The 26,202-nt window shown below is 37.2% G+C and overlaps 1 protein-coding gene across 2 annotated transcripts in view; it reads left to right on the top strand.

The window, feature by feature from the left end:
- naa25 (N-alpha-acetyltransferase 25, NatB auxiliary subunit) overlaps nucleotides 1–25,160 on the top strand; it is a 29,639-nt gene extending 4,479 nt beyond the window's left edge. The window contains exons 2-24 of one of the 2 annotated variants that reach the window (XM_073914349.1): nucleotides 1,596–1,681; nucleotides 3,639–3,777; nucleotides 3,875–3,993; nucleotides 6,096–6,170; nucleotides 6,263–6,370; nucleotides 6,451–6,529; nucleotides 7,980–8,091; nucleotides 8,888–8,977; nucleotides 10,625–10,797; nucleotides 10,880–10,992; nucleotides 12,559–12,766; nucleotides 13,501–13,590; nucleotides 14,313–14,493; nucleotides 17,616–17,715; nucleotides 17,798–17,949; nucleotides 18,405–18,530; nucleotides 19,085–19,328; nucleotides 19,545–19,671; nucleotides 20,405–20,470; nucleotides 21,471–21,568; nucleotides 21,644–21,754; nucleotides 21,860–22,006; nucleotides 23,585–25,160. In XM_073914349.1, the coding sequence (XP_073770450.1) occupies nucleotides 1,596–1,681; nucleotides 3,639–3,777; nucleotides 3,875–3,993; nucleotides 6,096–6,170; nucleotides 6,263–6,370; nucleotides 6,451–6,529; nucleotides 7,980–8,091; nucleotides 8,888–8,977; nucleotides 10,625–10,797; nucleotides 10,880–10,992; nucleotides 12,559–12,766; nucleotides 13,501–13,590; nucleotides 14,313–14,493; nucleotides 17,616–17,715; nucleotides 17,798–17,949; nucleotides 18,405–18,530; nucleotides 19,085–19,328; nucleotides 19,545–19,671; nucleotides 20,405–20,470; nucleotides 21,471–21,568; nucleotides 21,644–21,754; nucleotides 21,860–22,006; nucleotides 23,585–23,707 (2,867 nt within the window). In that variant the 3' untranslated portion in view covers nucleotides 23,708–25,160. Of the gene's footprint in view, nucleotides 1–1,595; nucleotides 1,682–3,638; nucleotides 3,778–3,874; nucleotides 3,994–6,095; nucleotides 6,171–6,262; nucleotides 6,371–6,450; nucleotides 6,530–7,979; nucleotides 8,092–8,887; nucleotides 8,978–10,624; nucleotides 10,798–10,879; nucleotides 10,993–12,558; nucleotides 12,767–13,500; nucleotides 13,591–14,312; nucleotides 14,494–17,615; nucleotides 17,716–17,797; nucleotides 17,950–18,404; nucleotides 18,531–19,084; nucleotides 19,329–19,541; nucleotides 19,672–20,404; nucleotides 20,471–21,470; nucleotides 21,569–21,643; nucleotides 21,755–21,859; nucleotides 22,007–23,584 lie in introns of both variants that reach the window. The other variant, XM_005172598.5, reaches the window with a different exon arrangement.
- The last annotated feature ends 1,042 nt before the right edge of the window (nucleotides 25,161–26,202 follow it).

The following is a 26,202-nucleotide window of genomic DNA, read 5'->3' as shown; positions in this document are numbered from 1 at the left end:
TTAAAACAGCAGATTATACTGTTTCTGCTTAAATACACTTTGTTTACTGTGTTCTGAGAGCTGAGGGTATTTTCTCAAACATATCAAGGTATATGTGCAAAGGTCTCTTACACTCCCACACATTACTCCATATAAAAGCCACAAACTAAGCTTTTTTTTGCACTCTCAAAAGAACAAATTTGACCCCAAACAGGAAAAACCAGGAACAATCCAGAATGTATGACTATATAGTGTCATGTTGTGCAATAAAACAATGTGGCTATAATGGAAGTCAATGGGCAGAAACAGCCCCAAACACAATGAAAGAGTAGTACATTTGCCCAGTGTGTATTTCTGAGTTTTTGAAAAATTCCAAAGCATTTTCCCAAAATATGTGTCAAAATAAGGGAAATCATTCCATTTGCTGAAACACAGAGAAAGTTGTGGCTAAATAAGACTCAAAATCGCCCCAGAGAGGATGAGAACATCCACAACAACGCAAGGGGGAAAGAAAAATGTTGAGCTTTACCTGGTGTAACAATCAAGAAAATTTATCTTAGAAATTATTATATATTATTATATTACTCTTTGAATTGAGCGAGTTGCTAATGGTCTAATCTAATTTAATCATCTATGCTAAGCTAAGCTAAAGGGGCTTCCGGCAGACCTGGAGATTGCCTGAATGGATCTATAGTAAGGGCGTACTCACACTATGTACAGTTGCCTTGAACTGGGCCAAAGCACGCTTGTCACCCCTCCTGTCTCCCCTGACGGCCCACACTCACATCACGTTCGGGCCTGGGCACGCTTACCTCATCGAAGATGCGCTGTTTAGTCAAGTAGCTCTCTCGCTCAGCACAGTGGGAATTTCTTTAGTTAAATAGTTTTAGTCGCTTAATATGCAGTGACACAGTCAAATATTTCGCGGAACAGATCAGCCACTTTTGACGCTCATAAACAATCATAAAGTGCATGTGCTGCAGGAATTAGGAGGTCTGCTGAAGGTGCAGCTGTCGTGCAGTGAAGGGTTTGCATCTTTAAAAATTTACAACAGTTTACATTCATTGAACAGTAAGAGTGATTAATAAATAAATATCAAGCAGCCTTGTAAAATTCACATTTCGTCTTTAGTTTCGGGCTCAGGCGCATTTTGCACTCGCACTACAAGCGTACCACGCCAAAGTCCAAGTGAACTGCGCTCTGGCACACCTCTTCCAACCACGCCAGGGCCGGCCAAGTGAACCGTGCCTAAACCCGATTCAGAGCGCACACACTTCTCAAACGATCCAGAAAACGGGCCTGGACATGGTTCTGATAGCATAGTGCGAGTACACCCTAAAACTCTAAAGAGAGCTGTAGAATGGGCCTGTTTCAACACCTAGATAGTCATCTATTACTCGCCCTCACCCTGTTCTAAATTGCTATGAATTAAAAAACAAAGCCTTGTTGGGTTGGTTTGTAATTATTGAAGGTGTGCAAATGATGACAGATTATTAATGTTTCTGTATTATATACTTGATAATTTGCTTGAGTGACTGGCTGATTAGTGTCAAAGATGTTTGTAACTTCCATAGAACAGCTTTTACTTTTTTATTGAACATTTGGTTCTCTTCTAGATTACCTGGACAATGGAAATAACAAGATGGCAATCCAGCAGGCCGACAAACTGCTCAAGAAGCACAAAGATCTCCACTGCGCAAAGGTGTGTGTTTTAGCTGTTTTGCAAATAAAATACATGACAACTTTTTTTCTCATATGTAGTAAAAATAAATACAATTTTGGCTAGCTTTTTTCAGGTGTCCTTTGCTTGTTTTAGGGCTGCATAATTTGAAATTAGTATTATTATATAGCAAGGTAGTAGTGTTGTTAAACAATACAATAGTAATATCAACTGATATAGCTAATACAGTTGTTTATAATAACACTACTAATTATTAGTTGTTAGTAGTACTAATTACTAATAATGATACTACTATTGTTGTTGTAGTTGTTGTAAATAAGATTAAGGTAAACCCTAGAGATGATTGTGCATGAAAATCCCAGTAGATCAGCAGTTTCTGAAATACTCAGACCAGCCCGACTGGCACCAACTAGTATGCCACGTTCAAAGTCACTTAAATCACTTTTCTTCCCCATTTTGATGCTCGGTTTGAACTGAAGTTGACCATCTTGACCATGTATACATGCCTAAATGGATTGAGTTGCTGCCATGTGATTGGCTGATTAGAAATTTGCATTATCAAGCAGTTGGACAGGTGTACCTAATAAAGTGGCCGGTGAGTGCATTTTAAGTAAAAGAAAAATAATTAATAAAAAAAATAAAAAATAATGTATAAAATCTAAATTTTGCATGGATTTTATAAATATAATCGATATAATTTTTGTTTACTTTTCCACTTACATATGTACCCTGAGCTGCTGTAAACCACATGGCGACTAAAGCTACATGATTACATAAAACAGAACAAAATTTAAAAAGTAAATTAAATTAAATTTGGTGGTATAGGCTTAAGCACACTGTCGTGTAAATATGTACATTCATACTTTTATATTTACAGAAAAAAACAAATAAACAAATTAATAAATAAAAAGATAGTCAGAACAACATTATAACAGGTTTGTAATAAAAAATGTAATCTTAATATTATTATATGTAATAAAAATAAATAAAAAATATGTAATAAAACATATGTAATAAAAATCATTTTAAAACGATAGTTAGTCAAAATAACATTATAACTTGTTTGTAACAAACAATTTTAATAATATTAATATTATAATATGTAATATTTGTTGTGATAAAAATGGTGAGGGTTTAATTTCATGAAATTCGGATTATTAACACTTCCTGAATCCTATTAAAATGAGGCAGTTCAGTTTAAGACCTTCATTTCAGCTTTAATTTAAAACCAAGATGACTTAATTATTATAATCACAAGAGAACGACATCATCTTAGCAACACCAGTTGGCAAACCAAGTATTTGTTGTTTTGAATTTAACATTTATTTTTATTTTTATATTCAGGTATAAAAATAATTAAATAAATATAAACAAATAAATACATGGATAAATAAATAAATAATCTACACAGGCTATATCAATGTTTTAATAATTTAACAATACAAATTTTTATAAATCCCTATTTTTTTGTCTTTTTAAGATTAATGAGTTTGTATAAATATTTAAAAAATATTTTAAATAATAATAATAATAAATAATACTGTTATATATCCTGTTTTATATATATATATATATATATATATATATATATATATATATATATATATATATATATATATATATATATATATATATATATATATTGTTATTATTATTATTATTATTATTAAAAATATATTTAATGTTTTTTTTCCTACAGTGGCTTGAATTATTTTGATCATTTTTTTGAATTATTATTATCATCACTAACATTGATTGCATTTGAAAATGATTACAACGTTTTCCGAATCTGATGTTCGTATCAGCCTAATTGTCACAAAGTGTCCGCAGAACTGCTGCATTTACACTACTTCACATGACGCTGTGGACGGAGATCAACACAAAAGATCTTTTTTTCAGAAAAGGTCAAATAAAAGCCATGAACATGCCCTTATCTATTGATAAATTAGTTCTGGATTCATTTATTGTCATGCTGCAGGTCCTGAAGGCAATCGGTCTGCAGCGAACAGGAAAACAGGATGAAGCCTTTACGTTAGCACAGGAAGTGGCGGTTCTCGAACCCACTGATGACAACTCTCTACAGGCACTGACCATCCTCTACAGAGAGATGCACCGACGTAAGTGATCACGGACCATCAAGGCATGTTTTGCATTGTATAACAGTGCTTATATTTGCAAAAAAAATGTAATCAAATGAAATTTTTCTTCCTGTAGCCGAGTTAGTGACCAAGCTTTATGAAGCTGCAGTTCGGAAGGTTCCAGCAAGCGAAGAGTACCACTCTCACCTCTTCATGGCCTATGCTCGGGTTGGAGAATACAAGAAGATGCAACAGGTTCGAATTGGACTGTGTTGGCTCTTATTTATTTAGGGGTGGCAATCTTTAGGGACTTTGCGATCCGATCCTATTTCGATTCTGGGAATCACAAATCTATTCCAATTCTTTCATCCTATTTAAAAATCAGTTGTGCAGATGCATCTTTCCAACTGTTTATTTTAACCAGAATTGTTTTGTTTCTATGCTTTTATAATAGTTTTTTATGAATCTTAGTATGATAACTAAATTTAGTTTTATTTTATTAAAGTTATATTCTGAATACAAAGATATATTCTTATACTCTGAATATAATGTTGAAAGGCCAGATTACAGAGCAATTATAAAGAACAAACAGTTCTTATTCCAAGTAGGGTTGTCAAAATCGAGTTTGGTACCAATCGGTACTTGAATTTTGAAAATAGTCCATTCCCGCTAACTTTTGCACGTTCTGTAACACTACTGATTGGGCATTGTGTTTACATGCTCGATAGGTATGACTATGATTGGTCATCGGTTTCATCAATGCTGTTTACCAAGTGCAAACACAGATACAGGGACACTGGAGCATTTCAAGCTGCGTCTATCAGTCGATCCATCAGCGGATTGCTCATATGTCAGCTCATTGACAGATCAGCTCATCAACACAGACATTTATTGGCATACTACTAAAAGCAGCAGCAGAGGGTTCACCTTAGGTCTTGAAAATATAATAAACCGTTTGAGACTGAACTTTAGAAGTGAGAGTCAGCTTCAGCATGTATTTTTAATAATGTTAAAGAGGTTTAATTTGTATTCATTAGATTATAACATTACCATTTCGCTGGACTGCAGTGTGTGCACTATTCTGTGCTTTTTTTTTTTTATTTATTTTTTTTTTTTTTATAAAGATTTACAATGACAGAACAGTGGTATAGGTGTCTCATGTCATCATATACAATAATATAGCAATCTATTATACAATTGTCCATCTGCTAATAATTCAAGTCTTTTGTGAAGGGTAAAATTAACAAAAAATTAATAAATTAAAATAAAAATTAAATAAAAATCAAGATACATTCTCCAAAAACTCCTATAGAGGATTCCAGATATGCCAGAAATCATCAGATTTCTGACGCAAGTCACAAGTCAGTTTTTCCAAGGGTAAGAAAATGGCAACCTGATTTATCCACATATTGACAGAAGGAATGTTAGGAGAGGACCACAGCAAAAGAATACATTTTCTTGCAAGATATGTACAAAAGTGTAACACAGATTCTAGTCCATGACTAAGTTGTAGAGCAGTTTCACAATTCAGAAGATAAACAGCTGGAGAAAGAGCAAAAGGTTTACCTATAATCTTCTGAACTAATTTGTGAATTTCTTTCCAGTATGTCTTAATCATGTCACAGTCCCAGAATACATGCATCACAGTACCAACATTGGATTTGCACTTAAAACAACACTGAGAAACATTAGGGAATATCTTATTTAAACAAACTGGCGTTAAATAAGTTCTGTAAAAGAATTAAAATTTTTGCTCATGGTTTGATATTGTTATTCTGTGCTTTCAGAATGGCTGCATTTACATTTCTGTTGTGTTTCGTCCGGTGCAAACAGCCAAATTGCTCATCGCTGCAAATCTCGTCATGTAGCGTGTTGTTAGAACACGGGGTTACATTGTAACCTGCTCACCTAATGTTTACATTCATAACATTTATATTACTTGTTAATTATTAACCATATGATGCAGAACTCTGTGTCTCATTTTGGTGTCTGTTACGCATGCTTTAAGAGCCTTCCTGAGTGAATAAATGAAATACACGGTTGGTTGTCCACCCAGGCAACCTGGGTGCTGAACTATAATTGGCTAAACTGGCAGTGGGCGGGTTAAAAGAACCAAAACAAAGGCCGACGTTCCAGCACGTAACGCACATTTTCAAAGCAGAATATCTGACTTCAGCATTGTTTTTCAGATAAACAAGAATGCTCACTTACCATGTTTCTGAAATATCTGCAAACACATTATAATGTTTTTATGCTTCAGAAGAGTCAAACTTACACACGACACCTTTTAACATTTGAGCCATCAAGTGCTTAAGCCTATGTTAAAACTGACTTTTCTGTCCCCTCTCCTCTGACAGGCTGGAATGGCACTCTATAAAATTGTCCCCAAAAACCCCTATTACTTCTGGTCAGTCATGAGCTTGGTGATGCAGGTATGATCATATTTCTCATATTCAACTTATACCATAGACGAACCTGTTCAGCACTTATTCATTCAGTAATGAAGGAAATAAACCTTTTTAAGGCCATCTCAGCGCAAGACGAGAAGCTCTCTCAGACCATGTTCCTGCCATTAGCAGAGCGTATGGTGGAGAAAATGGTCAAGGAGGAAAAAATCGAGGCAGAAGCTGAGGTAGGACGATGTTATCAGTAATCTGTTTCTGATTTCAGCTGTATAAAGTTTTAGGACACACTTTCCATCGGCTGTTCCAGGTTCAGCTGTACTTCATGATCTTGGAGCGCTTGGGAAAATATGTGGAGGCGCTGGAGGTGGTTCAGGGGCCACTCGGAGGTGAGGGGGAAAAAAATGTGTGTTCAAAGGAATGTTCTGGGTTACTTCCAGCCGCACTTCTTTTATTGTTCGTGTGATGTCGTGTCAGCTACCAATGTGTTCAAATGTTCATGTCAACACACCATATATAGGTTTTCTTTCCAATATAAAACATTTGTATTTCACTTAAAATTACTTGGTTGAAAATAACACTACTAGTAAGGCTGCAGAGTATTTCATTTAAGCATCGATATCGCAATGTGCGAGAGCATAGAGACAAATGAGCAGTACTATATCAGTTGCTTACGTCTGTGACATCTCTGTGGCACGCTTTACCCCCCCTCCCTTCTCCACCGAGGGCCTGCACTCACATTGCATCCAAGCCAGAGCACGATTACGTCATTGATGATGCTCTGGTCAGTTTAACAGAAGAGAAGCGCTCTCGCTCAGCACAGTGGAGTTTTTTTTAGTTATATCATTTTAGGCATTGGATATGCAGTGACACAATCGAATAATTCGCCAAACAGATCAGCCACTTTTGATGCTCATAATCATAAAATTCCTCGTGCTGCAAGTATTAGAGGGTGTCACACTTCTTAAACTACCCGGGAAACGCACCTGGGCACGGTTTGCATAGCATAGTGTGATTGCGCCCTAAAATTCAATTTTAATGTCAATTTTTAGGTCTGTATTTTGTGGGTGTGCCTTTAAATGCTAATGAGCTGGTTCACTCTGCCTTGTAATGGAAGTAGAGATAAAACGCAGCACAATGACGAACAGACACTAATGAAGAAGAGACCCAGTCACAAACATCCAGGTTAAGACTTAAGCAGGAAGTTTCTGAGTAGTTAATTGATCTAGTTTAAGTTTTAATACTTTATTATTTGATGTAGCATATTCTTCAACACAAAAGTTTATGTATATATATATATATATATATATATATATATATATATATATATATATATATATATATATATATATATCCCAAATGATGTTTAACGGAGCAAGACATTTTTCACAGTATTTCCGATAGTATTTTTTTCTGCTGGAGAAAGTCTGATTTGTTTTATTTCACCTAGAATAAAAGCAGTATTTAATTTTTAAAACCATTTTAAGGCCAATATTATTAGCTCCCTTATTAGCAATATTTGTTTTTCGTTAGTCTACAGAACAAACCACTGTTATACAATGACTTGCCTAATTACCATACCCTGCCTAGTTAACCTAGTGAAGCCTTTAAATGGCACTTTAAGCTGTATAGAAGTGTCTTGAAAAATGTCTAGTCAAATATTATTTACTGTCATCATGACAAAGATTAAATAAATCAGTTATTAGAGATGAGTTATTAAAACTATTATGTTTAGAAATGTGCTGAAAAAATCTTCTCTCCATTAAAATTGGGCACAAAAATATACAGGAGGGCATATATTTCTGACTTCAACTGTATGTGCTTTATTTCCTCCCTCAGAGAAGTTGACCAGTGAACTACAGAGCCGTGAGAACAAATGTATGAAGTTGTACCGGCGTCTGGAGCGCTGGCCCGAGTGCAACGCTTTGTCCAGCAAACTGCTCCTGAAAAAGTAAGTCCTCTATTGCAGGGCTCTGCAACCTTATTCATAGCATGGGCCGGTGTTCATATTCATAATTTGTGGTGTTAATCGATGTAATTTGGTTTGGTAGGTGTTAAATATGTATGTGAACTTACATTTATATCTCAAATGAATGCAACAACATACTAATACAATTTATCATAGTATAGACAAGGCAAGTTTATTTATATAGCACATTTCATACTCAATGGTAATTCAAAGTGCTTTGCATAAAAATAAAACAGCATGTTGTTACCATGAATTAGCATGTTAGCATGTTTCTAACATGAATTATTATGTTGTTAGCATGTTTTTTAGCATAAATAAGCATGTTGTTAGCATGATTCCAACAAGAAATAGCATGTTTCTAGCATGAATTAGCATGTTTCCAGTATGAATTAGCATGTGCTAGGAAGTGATACGCTTTAAAATTAGTCTCAGAAGAAGTTTGACGTATTAGAATTATGATAATACAAAGTGATATGATACTTTCGAAAATCAAGATCGCTATATATATATATATATATATATATCCATGCCTAATATCCAATAGGCAGAAAATGATTAATTGTTTATAAATTGTTAAAACATTCGGGTTGGAGTCCAAAGACTCAGAAATTCACTTTAATGTGTGATATGACTAAAAAGTGGTCATACACAAATATTTTCCCAATTCAAATAAGTTGCAGCTTGGACTTAAAACAGGATTTCATGTTACGACTTGACAAGCAGATACCGTTTTAGTACCCATGATGTTTACCGATAGATTTTATGTTTCTCTCTGCAGCCCTGATGACTGGCAGTTCTACTTGTTGTATTTTGACTCGTTGTTCCACCTCATCGATCAAAGCTGGACGCCGCCACAGGAAGGAGCTCAGTATGTAAAAATATCATGATCACACACAAACAATTCTAATTCAGTTCAATTCACTTCATTAGGCACACCTGTCCAACTGCTCGTTAATGCACATTTGTAATCAGCCAATCACATGGCAGCAACTCAATGCATTTAGGTATGCAGACATGGTCAAGACGATCTGCTGCAGTTCAAGAATTATTAGCTATCCTGTATGTTATTTCCCCAATTTCTTTTTAACAAAGATGTGTTTTTTTCACCACATTTCTAAACATAATAGTTTTGATAACTGATTTCTTTCATCTTTGCCATGATACATAATATTTGACTAGATATCTGTCAAGATACTAGTATTCAGCTTAAAGTGTCATTTAAAGGCTTAACTAGGTTATTTAGGCAAGTTTGGGTAATTAGGCAAGTTGTTGTGATGGTTTGTTCTGTAGACAATGCAAAAAATATGGTAAGAGGACCAATAATATTGAGCTGTAAAAAAATAAAACTTTTAACTTGTCATTTCTTTGTAACTTTATTTATAAATGAATGTAGGTAGTACAAGCATGTAGGGCTGTGCAATTAATCGAAAATCCGATTTCGATTTTGGCTTTTAACGATTATGAAAAACCATTAATCGAGATAAACGATTATTCCATCACGTACCGCCCCCTTTCCAGTTGTACACGTGTGAAAACTCTTTGCCTCTGCAAAGCTCAGTTCCACGTGAAAATGACTAAACGCATGTGCTGTAATGTAACTTTTGCAGCACGGGATGCGCATCATTCATATTTTTAAAAGCGCAAAAGAGCATGTGCTGTTGTGTGTGTGTGTGCGCCGTGCTTAGCCTCTGACAGGTAGCGTGTGTGTGTTTGCGCTTGGCCTCGGACAGCAGAGCACACACACATCTAACGCGATCTTAATGTGAGCGATTTAATGGTCAAATACATGCACATTTGTGTCAGAGCGCGGTGTTTAGCGATTATTCATATTAACCCTCATTTGTGTAATAAACTAACAAGTTGAGAATCAAAAGACACGAGAAAGAGAAACCATATCATAGCCGCACTATTCTTAAAGTGGCAGCGTGCGGTATTCCTGCTGCTGCCGACTGTTTTTAATATTAATCAATAATACAATCAAAAATACAGTGAAGATGCTTAAAGCACAGTTTAAACAACAGATTTAATAACTCATTTCTGTTAACTGATTTCTTTTATCTTTGCTATGATGACAGCACATTATATTTTACTAGATGTTTTTCAAGATACTCAGCTTAAAGTGACATTCAAAGGCTTAATTAGGGTAAATAGACAAGTCATTGTATAACAGTAGTTTCTTCTGCAGACAATCAAACATATATATTGCCTAAAGGGGCTAATAATATCGAGCTATTAAAATAGGTTTCAAAAATTAAAAATATTATAGGAAATTCTGTAAAAAAAAAAAAAAAAAAACCTCTGTTAAACATCATTTGGGAAAAATTTATAAATAAAAATAAATTCACAGGAGGACGAATAATTTTGACTTCAACTGATAATCGTTTTGAATAATCGTGATTACAATTATGACCAAAACAATCGTGATTATGATTTTTCCCATAATCGAGCAGCCCTAGCATGAATACTGCTCCCTAACACATTCTTCCTCCTGAATGCCCCATTGTGTGTTCTCTAGCTGTGCAGAAGGTGAAGTTCATGCCTCTGTAGCTCAGTCCATCAGCTTCATGGAGGAGCGTCTGGCCACAGAAGACGCAAAGGAGTCGAAACATCTGAGAGGACCATACCTGGCCCATCTGGAGCTCATCAGACGTCTCCGAGAGCGCAGCTGTCCTGAAGCACAGCAGCTCGGTAAGGCATAAGTTGTGAAGTGTTATATGCAGCTCACTACATATTTGCAGTGTTTCTTACATGCTTAATTACTTTTTTGCAGGGGATCCTCTTGAGCTTATGTTCCAGTTCTTCGTGAAGTTTGGAGACAAGCCATGTTGCATCACGGACCTGAAGATCTTTCTGGACCTTCTCATCCCTGACCAACATGTGCAGGTAAACCAACAAGATGCATTTCTCAAGACAGTGAAGATCAGTCTGATTATTATTGAAAGTAACCTTTTTTTCAGTTCTTTTTATTAACATTTTGGTCAAAAAAACATCAATTTTAAAAATATTTGAAAAGCAGAAATAAATTTTCTTTGCTCCAACAGAGCCCCCCGCCCCACTGCACCATTTCGATACAATATATTATGCACATTTTACATCATGTCATGATATATTCATACATGCATATAAAAGTTCCCTTAAGTCCACTGATCTATTGTACATATATATGCACACAATAGCCACGTGGCTATTGTTCCTCTATCGCACCTAAAGACGTTTAAAACCTGCAGTGATTTCACAAACCTCATGTTCTGACCTGTCGTTCCTGGTTAATTATAACCCCATTTCATCTTTGCAGATCCTGTGACTATTGCGGATGCAGAGATTGCGATATCAATGCTAGAAATTATATATTGTGCAGCCCTAATATATACAGTGTTTTATGTAGAAAGTAGTGTTGTCGAATTAGCTTTCGACCCACTTTTGGTTCTATTCGGAATTTCAGGCAAAATTAGATCACTTCAGGATTCTCAAAAACAACTGTTGTCTTACAGTCTTATTGTGGCAAAGAAGCTGGTGCTAAGGTTTTGGAAAACAACGGAATCCCCATCATTTAGATCTTGGCTGGAAGAATTAACTAAATTAGCACATTTGGAAAGGATTAGATTTCTTATGGCAAAGAAATTTGATAAGAGAGAAAGAGATTTGGTCTCCTCTTCTCCTCTATCTTGAAAGTGTAGATGAAAAATCCAGATGGTGAAGGTCACATCAACAGTACTGCATAAGCTTTAGTCCCAGGGCTGGGGTGGGTTTTAGGGGTTAGATATTCTGTTTTTTTTCTTAACTATTTTATTTTGTTCTATTACAGATATTATTATTGTTTTTATGTGTGTGATATTAATTTGTTTATTTCTTTTTTGCAAAAAAAAAAAAAAAAAACTTGAGATGCTGTAACATTTGCTATAATGTTGTGCAATGCAATGCAATGAATATCTCAATTAAAAAAAAACATTTAAAAAAAAGAAAGTAGTGTTGTCAAAAATATCGATATTTCGATAAGTATCGATATTGGAATATTTAAAAAAGATATCATCTTGCTTTTGGTGAATATGAGCTTTGCTCTCTCTCTCACTAACAGTAGCCGACACATGCTGCATGTGAGGGCACTCCATTACACTACACTACACAGCCCCATCTCCTCAGTATATCTAGTGTCAAGATGGCAAGTGCAACCACTTTTGGTTGAGAAGGTTTTTAGTTTGATAAATAAACAAGGAAGTAATCAAACAAGCCAATATGCAAGCATTGCTACAGAGCAGTGCTAAGTAAATACGCTAATAGCAAAGCACTTGAAAGACCACTTAAAGAGTTGTGGTTTCCGCGAAAATGGTATTGAATATTGATATTTGTCTTGGTATCGTATCAATGTTAGAAACTCCACTATGGCAACAACAATAGTAGAAAGCAGTTGTTGTTTACGGTCTAGATTTAACTCTCTTGTGACTTTCTCAGTTCATCAACAGGCTAATGGAGGCTGTGCCACTGGGTGCTCCAGGAGAGGATGGTTTCGCCTTCCCAGAAGACACTCGGGCTCTGCAGAGACACATGTGTGTGACGCAGCTCAGCCGCGGTCTGGGTCTACAGCATTCCCTCAACACTGACGGCAAACTGGGGGTCATTAAAGAGCTGAAGGCACACTACCGGCACGGCTTACAGTTCGGTAAGCAGAGGACTAGGCAGGTTAAACTCATAATTTCTTTCTTTATAAAAGACACGTGATAATTCAGGGAGAACCTACTCTGCTCTGATTGGCCAGATGGTCTCTGCATTTGTTACACAGTAATGATGGTGTTGGTTGTATCATAACCAACGTAAAGCGCATGAAAAAGTAGATTTACTTTCAAAAAATGTTTGAGGATTGAGGTAGACATTGTTCACAGGCAGTCAGTGAAGTACATAGACAGGCTTTTTTGTTAATTCAGTGGAGAAAATGACTGCATTTATTGTGCACTTTTTGCATTTACAAACTGGTGCATTACACTGTGCTTGAATTGTGATGTCATAAAACTAAATGTGGCACTTAAACTGAGGTTAAAGTCTGTGTGAAGTCAACATTTACAATGTTTGTTTTGCTAGCATACATTGTTATTCTTTAGTTGAGCAATTAAAGCAAGTTAATTGACTGGAAAAAGTGTGTTTTTGTAATCTTCAATCAAAACTTCAGTCACAATATTCTTAAACAATCCTCTTACCGTTAGTTTGCTATGAGGGAATGATGCTCAAAAAGAAAACCCTGCCGCCTCCTCTATATTCTATTTCAGTTGATTTATTTTCAATAAATACTGCAGAAAAACATACTTCTTTTAGCTAGTTCAACTGATGTTATATTAAAGAGTTTTATAGATATTTCTTTTTAATTTTATTGATCTAAATCTAACTTTCTTTCTTTTTAAGGGAAGTCCTGTTTAAAAACGGAGCTGCAGTTCTCGGATATGTACTGTCTCATGGCAGCGCATGTCTATATAGACCTGTGGATTGAGACGGGTAAGTCTGCATCTCTTTTCATATATAATATACAGCCAAATTACACTGCTACTCGTGTGATATTGCGTTTATACAACAGTTTGACGACATAATTGTATATATAAAAACAAAATCAAACATGGAGAGTCTCAAAAACCCTTTTGTATGAGGAACTACTTTCTTCCGCGTTGGATTCAAATCATAAGCTGACAGTTTAACAGCTGAGCAAACATCTGTATGTGGGCAGAATAATAAACAGGGTAAAGAGGCTGTACGGGTGCTGAAATTACTTAAATCACGGCTATCAGCCAATCAGATTCGAAAACCAGACTGAACTGTTGTGTGTATATATATATATATATATATATATATTCATTCATTCATTTTCTTTTCGGCTTAGTCTCTTTATAAATCCGGGGTCGTCACAGCAGAATGAACTGCCAACTTATCCAGCACATGTTTTTACGCAGCGGATACCCTTCCAGCGGCAACCCATCTCTAGTACACTTCCATACACACGCATTCACACTTATACACTACGGACAATTTAGCAAACCCATGCGAACGTGGGGAGAACATGCAAACTCCATAAAGAAATGCCAACTGACCCAGCCGAGGCTCGAAACAGCGACCTTCTTGATGCGACAGCACTACCTACTGCACCACCTCGTCACCATATATATATAAACTTTACTAAATCCATTCTTGTTAATGATGAACAAATGTTTTTGTTTGTATTGTAGATGATCAGAACATGTTGTGGCAGTGTCTGGGGATGTTAGAAGAAGGTCTGTCCCACAGTTCCTCCAACGCTCAATTCAAACTGCTGCTTTTGCTTCTGTACTGCCGTCTTGGGGCTTTTGAGCCGGTGGTAGATCTTTACTCCAGTTTGGATGCTAAACACGTCCAGCATGACACCATTGGGTAAGTACATAATAGGAATATCGCTGCACAATACTGGAAAAATCTGCTATGCTGTTGAGTGTTGCAATATTTTTAATGATATAACTTACTTGCAAAATGCAATTTTATTGGCAATTTAGTGAATACAAGCACTAATAGCGAAGCACTTAAAAGACTGACACACGGAGGCATGGTTTCCACTAAAATGTTATCGAAGAACGATATTTTTCGTGGTATTGATATGGAATATCAATATTGTTGTTGAGTGTTGCGATAACGATATTTCTAATGATATAACTAACTTGCAAAATGCAATTTAATCAGTAGTTTAAAAAGTATTTTTATGTAATATTGCTGCACGAAACCCTAACCCTAACATATTCAATATTGTTGCTGAGTGTTGCGATAACAACATTTCCTACGATATAACTTGTAAAATGCAAGTTTTATCAGCAATTTAGTAAATAATTGCGCTAATAGCGAAGCATTTGAAGGGCCAACATAATGAGGCGTGGTTTCCTCAAAAATGTTATTGAATAACAATATTTATCTTGGTATTGATACTAAATATCGATATTGTTGTTGGGTGTTGCAATAACGATATTTGTTAAGATATAGCTTGTAGCAAAATGCTATTTCATCAGCAGTTTAAAATGTATACTTATTTATGCAATATCACTGCAAGAAACTGCAAAAATATTCAATATTGTTTTTGAATGTTGCGATAACGAAATTTCTTATGATATAACTTGCAAATTGCAATTTCATCAGCAATTTAGTGAATAAATCTGCTAATTACGAAGCACTTAAAAGACCGACATATGGAGGCGTGGTTTTGTCAAAAATGTTATCCGATATTGATATTTTTCTTGATATTGATATTGAATATGGATATTGTTTTTTGAGTGTTGTGATAATATTTCTTATGATGTAACTTACTAGCAAAATGCTATTTTATCAGCGATTTTAAAAAGTATATTTATTTTTGTAATGATCATATTAAAATAAACAGGTAATAGATATTTTTCAAAGTTAATTGAATCTAATAAAAACTGTCTAGTTGCAAATGTTTAGACTTTAAAGCACCACAAATGACTGAAAACCTTGGTGGAAATTTTAGTTTTTATTAGCTGTTTTCACCTCCCATGCAAACCAGAATTTATTTTCAGCTTACGCCACCTACTGGAGAGGTGGGGATAAAAATAGTAAAGGCCACATCTGATTGGTCAGATTTGGATAACCTAGCACACAAATGCTTGGCACATAAAATTAACTTATGTGCTTATGCGATATAGATATTACGTATACTATTATTGCAATACCGATAATTTTTTCATGAGTGCATAGTAGGGCTGGGCAATTAATCAAAATGAAATCGCAAACAAGGTTGAGCAAATCTGCTGTTGTCATGCACATTTTGTCAAGGAATCACAGTCAAATAAACAGCAGCAAATCGTTTCCGATGGCCAGAGGGCGCTCTTATACGAAAACTTCAAATACCCACAAAGAAGAAACCCAGAAAATCCCCATAGCTTTGTTGAATCAGCATGACTACTATTTTTTTTTTTTTAATTTTTGATCAATATTACTTGGCAACAGTTATTTATTAATTTGTAATAAGCATACTCATCAGAATCATAAAGCATTACTTTGCTACAGCAATCCACTTGTAATCTTTAGTTTTTTCAGAGGCTAAATTCAAATCAAATACCACCAAACGTCCCATAATACTTTATAATTATATATCTACTTTACAAACATTGTTAAAAATATGGTTCATATTCTTTAAAACATAGGGGGCGCCCTTGCATGGTCACCAATGGTAACTACATGTCATCCGGTGGTCATGTCTGGTACTGCGGCCAAACAAAATCACACTGAAAGCTAATTTTTTGAGATATCAACTGCAGCTTTGGAATGTAGTTTGTTCAGATATTTAGCTTTGAGGTTTTGTAAAATACATATTTGATTTAATAAAACAAAATACACATTTATTGAATTTTTTACTTTCATAAAGGCACCTAACTTTTCACTATAACTACAGTCTGACACCTGTCTTCTTTTAATGGAGACCAAGCTCAAATATATGCACCAAATCGTCAAAAATGATCATTAATGTAATTTTCATAAATATATGTTCAAAAAGTGGAGGGACAGTTAAAGGGTAAAATGAGTCAAATGTTAAAAACAAAAGGCTAATTCAAAGTAAAAATTTTGTTTACCAAATAAGTTCATTCTTATGCTGTGTTCACACCAGACGCGAAACACGCGGATAAATCTCGCTATTTGCGCGTAAATTGCCGCGTGAACATTTAAAGTTACTCGCTTCATTCGCGCGTCAAACATCGCTTCATTCGCGTGTCAAATCCGCTTCATTCGCGTGTCAAATTCTCTTCAGAACGGACGCGGATTTGCGTGATGGGCAGGGCTTCTGTCTGCCCGGTGACTGTAGCTTCGTTGCTAAAAGGCTAACATGGATTTTATGAATAAAATAACAGTGTTTATGTGCTTTATGAAGGCTGAAAAACAGCGTTGATATGTTTAGGACCGTGTCTGAGTCCACTACATGCTTTCAGGGGTGCATCCAGCTCTGTGAGCTCATAAACTCCTCCAGAAACTGAACCTGGATCACGGAGGCTTTTAACGGTGCTTCTGACTGTGCCAAGCCCAGTTTGATGATTTGTTGTCCTTGTCACCCGGAGGATTTCCCCTGGGACAGCATTAACAGGTTCTACGTCACAATCACGCCCCCACAAGAGCAAGCAACTGATTGGTTAACGCGGCGCGAATGTCCGCTATAGTTCAGATTTTCGAACTCGAGAGATTCACACGAAACGCTCGTCAAGCGCGTCAAACGCGCAAAACGCTCAATTTGCCCCGCGCCTTTCGCGCGTATTGCGCTATTCGCACCGCGCCATTCGCTTCATACACGCCGCGCCATTCGCGTGTATTGCGCCGCAGGATGTCTATTCGCACGTTTGCATTGACTTAACATGTAAATCACTCACGCTTGACGCGCGTTCCGCGTCTGGTGTGAACACAGCATTACATTGTAATTTGCAGACATTTATGTCAAATTAAATGTAGTGTATTTGCAGTTAAAACGTGTTACTTGTTAAATATTATCCATTCTGTGTTTCCAGGTATTTATTGACCCGCTATGCAGAGTCTTTGGGCCAGTTTGCTGCTGCTTCCCAATCTTGTAACTTCTCCCTCAGGTTTTTTCACTCGAACCAGAAAGATGTATGCTTATTTTCTGTTTTAAATGCTTTCATCTGTATGGCAAATCTCCAAAGAATAACCGGTCGTGCATTTGTTCCTGCAGACCTCAGAATACATTATTCAAGCATATAAGTACGGTGCTTTTGAGAAAATCCCGGAGTTCATCGCCTTCAGGAACCGACTCAATCACTCGCTGCACTTTGCTCAAGTGCGCACGGAGCGGATGCTGCTGGACCTCTTCCTAGAAGCCGACATGTTAGTGCTTTTTCATCATTACCTGCCTGTTTTTTATGTCACAGGTGGTGTTATTTTCACTGCAAAAAAGCTTTTCTTATTAAGATTTTTTTGTCTTGTTTCTTGTCCAAATATCTTACAATTCTTAAACCATAAAGCATATCCTAGACTGGTCTTTTTTTTTTAAATAATAAGCCAAAATTAAGTGAGTTTTTCCTTAAAACCAGCAAAATAATCTGCCAATCAGGCAAAAAAAATAATAATATTGCTTTCCTTTCGATATAAGATTACTTTGTTTACCACACTGGCAGATTATTTTGCTTGTTTTAAGGAAAAACTCACTTGATTTTGAGTTATTATTTCTTAAATCAAGACAATATGTTTTGCTTTTCTAGAAAATACTTCTTAATTTAAGGATTTTTCGATATTTGAACTACAAACAACTACACATTTGTGTCCTCTTCTTCAACCCACAGATCTTCAACTCTAGACGAGAGCGTAAAATCGATGTCTTTGTGTCCGGAGGAAGATGATATCCCATGGGACAATTTAAGGGACAACCGTGACCTGACTGTCTTTGTCAGCTGGGACCCTAAAGACAAGTACAAGAACATCCTCTCAAAACACTAAGTAGTGCTGCATGATATGTACACTGCGAAAAATGCTTTTCTTACTTTAATTTTTGTGTGCGTCTTTTTTTCTAGGTATGTTAAAAATTTGCATGGATACAAATAGGGTCTGCTTAATTTAACACATTGTTTAATATATGAGGCTACGAAATTACTCAATATAATGCATTTCTTTATGGGACAAGTAATTTACTGCGCCAAAGAAAAAATCATTTAGCCCTATATAAGTCTGAAGTTTCATTCCTCATTTCCTTAAAAAGGTCTTAAAATGTCTTGACTTGCTGAAACCTGCATAAATCCTGTAAAACATAGTTGTATTTCCTACATATCGTTCAGCCCTAAAACACTTAGTATATACTGTTTTGGGCAGATGCACTTCTCTACACAAGCACCGCATTTGTTTTAGAATGATCAATTCTATCCCTCCAAGTCATTTACTGAAGCTGTGTTTTTCATATAATTATATTCATTCCTAGTTTTGAACATTTATCTGTTTCAATAATGACTATATTGTTCTCTGATTATAGGCAGCTGAAGGAGGAGCACAAGCTGCGCTCTCTAGAAGACGAGACCCTGTGGTTGAAGCTGCGGTCGCTCACTCTGCGTCTGATTGGCTGCGTTTCTGGACTCACTCACTCGTCGACGGCACGCAACTCTGAAAAGACAACTGAAAACGGAGTCACGGCCAAACCATCTTCTCTACAATCTCTGCTCTCCCAGCTAGAAAACACACTAAACCAGGCCTCGCAGTTCACGGAAAAACAGCTTCAGGTCAGAACCGTTACACACTCTTTAGCAAATGCAGTGAAAGGGATAGTTCAGCCAAAATTTACTGACAAAATATAACAGGATTCGGCCCACTAAAACATAATTTTTTATCACTATCCTTCCTCTGCAGTCATTTAAAGCTAATTGTGGTTTTATTCTAGAAAATGTGTTAATTGGAACAGAGGGAATGTGCTGAATTGATGTTTTGGTTTGCAGCAGCAGTACCCGTTTTTGGGTCCCGTGTCGTCTCGTTTGTCTCAGGCTGTGTCCAGTGGCTGCTGTCAATGTCAGCTGTCGTCTCTTCAGCTTCCTCTGCACCTGCAAGAGCTGGAAACTATTGACCTAGGTGCGTTACTTCACTCTCGCTATGTAGAGTTTTATATTACAGAAGAACTTATATGTGACCTTATATGCATGTCTTATTTTGCACTGGGATATTTCTAGCAATACCTAAATGTATGGGTCAAAATTGTCCAATTTTAATCCAAAAATCATTCGTGTTTTAAGTAAAGATCATGTTCCATCAATACATTTAATCAATGTACTTAGGGCTGCATGAAATTAGAAAAATCTGATATTGCGTATCAAAGTATCTAATTTTTCTACGATAAATATTGCAGTTACACAAGATTGTTTGAATAGCTTTATTTGACTATTTTCTTAACCATATTCAGGTACCGATATTGAATAATAAGGGTGGGACGAATTATCGCTACGCCAATATTTCCAGCTGCGAACTACAAATTGTAATTTTTGGTTATCCATTACTGTAATTGCTTTCGTTGTTTATTAGATTAGCTTCAGATTTGGCTTCAGTACTGACTAATGACTAATATACATCTAACGTATATGCACAACTACAATATTGTATAGCATCTTACTAAAAATATGAATTTAAAAGATAGATTTGTGAGGGGTGTACTCTTACATGCTGAGCACAATATATATATATATATATATATATATATATATATATATATATATATATATATATATATATATAAGTAGAAATGATATGAATATTAATAAATGTATAATGAATATGCGTCATTTAATGCTTTAATTTTTTCTATTTTCAGATGAATCAACAGAACTTCAAACACAAATATCAAATCTTTTCAAGTCTTTAGCAGTACAACTTCAAGGTATGCCATCAATGCAGCTCCTTTAAATTTGCTTAACATTAATATTTTTATAAAGTTTCTCCTTACAAAGCTATTTATTTTATACAGTGTTGACATGGGCAACAGTAGCTATGTTTACATCGACCTATTTTTATGTGCATTTTGGATTCTCTTTAAAAAAAAATCACTGAGATCCCTGTACATTTTGAAAATACACACAAAAAAATGTATGTGCATAACTGAGCAGAATAAACTTTTTATTCGCTAAGAAAAAATGCGCATAAACTACACTGGAAACACTTTTACTGAATAAATTCATGTATGCGTACAACTTACAATGGTTGCCTTGTCTCTGTGCTCTTCTGATTGTATCACAATTTTGTGCGTAAATTTAAAGGTGATGTCTGGACTCTTCTAAAGCATAACAATATCTTTATATGTTTGCAGATATTTCAGAAACATGCTAAGTGAACATTCTTGTTTATCTGAAAAACAATGCTGAAGTCAGATATTCTGCTTTGAACATGTGTGTTTTGGTTCTTTTAACCCGCCCACTGCCAGTTTAGCCAATTATATTTCAGCACCCCGGGTTGCCTTGGTGGAAAACAGCATATTTCATTCATTCATTCAGGAAGGCTCTCAAAGCATGCGTCCATGACCGAAAAGTGACCTCCGGTGAACAGTAGCAAACTCAAATGAGACGCAGATTCAGAGTTCCACATTGCTTATATTTTCAACACTATTTAAATCAGCCGTTAGGCTCGACAGTCAGGCTCGCTCTTGTCATCAATCTGGCAACCTGCACTTGCATTTGTTTTGATTCAGGAATGCAATACCTAGTTCAACCACTGGGTGTCAAACTACTATACTGCACCTTTGAATTGAAACATAGCTGTTGAGAAGAAAGGGAACTAGGAAATGAACACTCATGTCATGTCATATCCTGATGACAAAAAATAACACTACAAAATGTTACAGTTGCAGATTGGTTTTATGTTGAATCTTCTGTTTCCGTCCCCAGAAATGTTGGAAAAATGTAAAGGAGATCTATTAGAGGTGAAAGACGGTCAAACCAAGACGCAGCACTTTTTACTGGAGCATCTAGTCTACTTTGTTGAAGTGAGTTCTCCAAAGATTTAAAGCGAGTACACGGGGCTCTTGAGCAGGTCACTCATTATTCTCGCTGTCTTCCAGACTGTTTGTATCGTCCTATGGATATCTAGTTACTGTGCAAGTGTCCTCCGGCCCTTAAAGTCCAGTTTACAGAAGAAGAAGAAAAAGAAAAAAGAAGCTAGCATCGTGACGGTAATGCTTCCGTTTCCCGGAGTCAGTGCTTATAAAGGGTAGAGACGGAGGGGATTTGGGGCACTTACTCTTATTTATTTATTTTTTTTTGTGTCTCCCAAACAGCCGGCGGTGATTTTGGCCTTTCAGGAGTTTAGCAGCAGCTTGCAGAGCCTCCTCAACCAGGCCCTGGAGCACATCAAGAGCCAGGAGATCAGCCTGACCGCACTGAAGCTGGAGGCCCTCAGTCTGGAGGGACAAACCCAGACCGAGGTGTGTGTGTGTGTGTGTGTGTGGGATAGCTCTCAACAAGCAGTTTTTATTTTTATTTTTTCAGGGTTTCCACCTTTAATGGACTGGACAGTAGAGATAATAAACAGGAAAGTTGAGGTCTGTGCGGGACAAGTTTTTTAGTCTGGAGCTGTGCCCCAGTAGAGCTTTATGTTTAGCAGCGCCCCTGTAGTGAGGGGTTTCACAGCCTTTAAACATCTATTATAATTGTAAAAAATAAAGCGGACTGCTTTGTGGATTACATCCATTGCAGGTTATTTCTCTCATGAATAACGAGGGACCACTGTATATACAGTTTTAAATCTCCTAAATGTGAATTTTGTCCTTTTTAATGCGCACTGGATATCCTAAAAACTAAACAAACCTTATTTCAATTTCATGAAACCTTTAAAGGGCACATAGGTTACACCTTTTTTCATATTTATTATAAGTCTTTTGTGTCCCCAGAATGTGTCTGTAAAGTTTCAGCTCAAAACACCCATCAGAGTATTTATTAGAGCTGTCTGAAGTGTCTGTATTATAGCTGGGAAAAGGTTGTTGCTGTTTTTTTGCACTGGGCCTTTAAGGCGAGTCATCCCCGCCCACCGTTCCCACGTGCCTGTCAGCAGCATGCCTCAACACGCCCTCGGCTGCCTCAGGAAGTAGATCTCACGTAACGTTTGTAAGAAATACTACAGTAAGAACTTCACCAATCAGTATCTGATGCATTTTTTGTGGAGTTGCAACGAGTTCACACACACACACACACACACAGCACAGACACGTAGCGCAGACACACACACACACATACATAGCGCAGACACACACATATAGCACAGACATGTAGTGCAGACACGCATACATAGTGTAGACGCGCAGACACACACACACACATAGCACAGACACGTAGCGCAGACACACACACACACACACACACACACACACACACACACACACATACATAGCGTAGACACGCAGACACACATACATGGCACAGACACACACACACATAGATAGCATAGACATGTAGACACGCATACAAGGCGCAGACACACACACACACACACAGAGAGACAGTAAGAGAGACACGCGGCTGTGCTGATGAAGTGAATGGCTGTACTTCATTACACACGTGCACTATTTTACAACATGTTAAACTTGTAAAGCTCACTCTTGATCACGTCTGATGATGATTGATGATCCTAGCTAACTGAACAGACCTTTAATTTCCAGTTTCTTTGCGCTCGTCCTGTCTTGTTGATATAATTATATGCGTTACTACGGAGACATGTTAATGCGCGCAGCTGTCAATCAATATTGGTGGGCGGGGGGACCGCACTCCTACGTCAAGTTGCGGTCGATCTGAAAACCACTCCAATTGGTCCACCGTTTTTGTTGTTAAATTGAAAAAAAACCACTGTGTGTGTTTATATCACCCCAAAATGACAGTATATACACTATACTTACACACACGTCTGTCCAAACAGCTTTAAAAGTAGATTTTTCACCTTAGGTGCCTTTTAAAACCGTCTGAGAATTGGTTGTGCTTGTTTTTGACTCTATTTTTCCCTTCTCATCCAGGCGGAAGGGACCTTCACAAAGACCGCGATGGAGAAGGTGCAGAGCAGCTACCTGCGTTCGCTGCAAGAGATCGGGGAACTGTTGAAGAAGAGAGCGGACTCGTTGAAATCCCTCAAAATCTGAGCGCTCCGTCAATCCATCCATCCAGCATCCAGTCCAGTCCCCGACCCGCACGGCATCTTTGCTCCCAAACTCAGTCTGTGATCTCAGCCGGTCTCTTCCTTCCTATTTATCCGTCTCATTACTCACGTACAGATGAACAGGCACACTGTAACAAAAACAAACCCCAAAACTTCGGCTTCAGCACAAACCTCTACAGTGCTCCGTGCGGCACTTTTAAGTGGAAACGTAAACGTCATACCCCTAGCGAAACCACATAGGCGAGCGAAATTAAGCAATTTTAGAAGTACTGCTATAAATTATTGTACATAGTGTGAAGATAAACCGATATCATCGAGAACTCCTTGGCGAATTAAAGTGAACTGCTTTGTCTTTTTTTTTTTTTTGTCGATGTCTTGCGTTATTGTCTCACTTCTTTCCCTGCCGTATAAACCCCTCCTGACGATTTGTTGACGGTGCCACTCTGTATCGCAAGTAGCCAACTTCCAGACTGACACACACACTCTCTGCGACGCGTTTACACGGCCGTTCGCAACGCACAACCAGCCAAGAGCTAAGCTTCGAGTTTCCAGGAGATTTTGCGCAACTGTTCGGCGGCGGTGGGAGGAGTATCCAGATGCTTTGAGCGAATGTTTTTGGGTGCATCCATCGCGAATATTTGTTTGTATATTACAAATGACTTTACTTGAGCCGCAAGCATTCGAAATGTAGCTTTCCCGACGATTCGTTCGGAATCATCGACATACGTAAAAAGGCAAATACGTCAGTGTAGCATTGAATGCTACTTGGGGAAAGTTTGTGTTCGCGTTAGATTGATCGATGTTTGTTCAATCATGTTTCAAATTAATTTCATGCGTAAAGTGACGGATGAATCGTTTGGTTATAGGGCGAGTTGTTTACTTTGAACTCTGAAAGAAATAATAATTGTTGATTGCACTGATGTCCCTGAAATGATGAGGTTTTATTAATGTTGCATACCAAAAAAACGTCTAAATTAGCCTCGCGTCAAAGTCACAGTCGAGGCGGAGGTAGGTTTTTATACGAATGAAATATGGTGATATCTACCAGGAAGTGCAACTTGTTTACAATGTTTCTGAGCGCCATTTTTGAATTGTGTTTATAGTGTGTGTGTGTGTGTGTGTGCTGCGATCTTTAAGCTTTCACTGCTTTATACCTGCTCGGGAGGGGGAAATATGCATTTCTCTTTTGTCAAGCTTTTTATTTTAATCCAACACAACGGGGGATACAGGACTAGTTGTGCAAACGAGCGGCTCTTCGGTTGCTCCAGGACTCATTTCACGTCATCGAGAGGAACACGCGCGCTTCTGGACTGTGGAGGTGCCTGTAGAGGTGATTGGAAGTGTCGACTGATGAATTCTTTTGTTAGGGAAATTGAGAAAATATAAACACTGGAATGTGAAAAGGAGTTTTTTTTTAAATAAATGAGTAAATGTTCCTCCTGCTGTCTGCTTTTGGTGTCTTGTGGGATGAAGAGTGACAGATGCTGCTCGTTTAGATCTGTATGGACAGATAACTGTCTTGGTGGCGCAGTGGATAGCCAGTTCGCCTTAGAGCAAGAAGATCACAAGTTCAAGCCTTTGCTGGGTCAGTTGGCATTTCTGTAGGGAGTTTGCATGTTCTCCCAGTGTTAGCATGGGTTTCCTTTGCGTGCTCCGGTTTCCCCCACAAGTCCAAACACATGCGGTGCAGGTGAATTGGGTAAGCTTAAATTGTCCGTAGTGTATGTGGCTGAATGAGTGCATAGGTGTTTCCCAAGTGATGGGTTGCAGCTTGAAGGGCATCTGCTCTTTAAAACATGCTGGATGAGTTGGTGGTTCATTCCACTGTGGTGACCCCTGATTAATAAAGGGACTAAGCTGAAATGAAGCATGCAGTTGTGCAATGACTTACTTGCCAATCCCCAACTCCTCCTAGATCATTTCTGATATCGGATTGAAGTGCTAGCCACTTGGTACATGGTAATCAGCCGCATGTCTCTGGCTATTACATTAACTCATCATCATTCAAAATTGTTTTGAATGCTTTTAGGTTCTGTTACCCCCATGTTTCCAGAACAGAACATGCCTGCCAACACTGACGTTTTTCCCGGGAGTCTCCCGTATTTCACACCCATCTCCCACCACCCTCCCGTTTTGTTATTTTTCCCTGAAAACTCCTGTAGCTTCACCCCAGACGTGGGCTGTATTCAATATGCATTCTTCAGCCATCTTGCGTCCTCTTGTTCTATTTTAACGTTATCATCAACTGCCAAAGTTCAGTTCCATAACTCAAGACCTCAAGAACAGAGGATGCGTGAAACTTCCAGATGCATTCTTGATATTGAGGATGTGTTAATCAAGACTTGAGTGCAAAACTTGCTTGAGAAGTCCCTAAAGTCATCGCGGCTGAATAAATGAGGTGGGAAGCGCAGCATTTTATATAGATTTATTATGAAAGTTCAGAAATATAAATTATTTATCTCAGGAGTTTTCCTAAAT

The sequence above is a fragment of the Danio rerio genome, chromosome 10 (assembly GCF_049306965.1).
Source record: "Danio rerio strain Tuebingen ecotype United States chromosome 10, GRCz12tu, whole genome shotgun sequence".
In the NCBI taxonomy this organism is placed as follows: domain Eukaryota; kingdom Metazoa; phylum Chordata; class Actinopteri; order Cypriniformes; family Danionidae; genus Danio; species Danio rerio.
The sequence above is the reverse complement of the archived record's forward strand: the minus strand, read 5'-3'. Positions and strand labels throughout refer to the sequence as shown.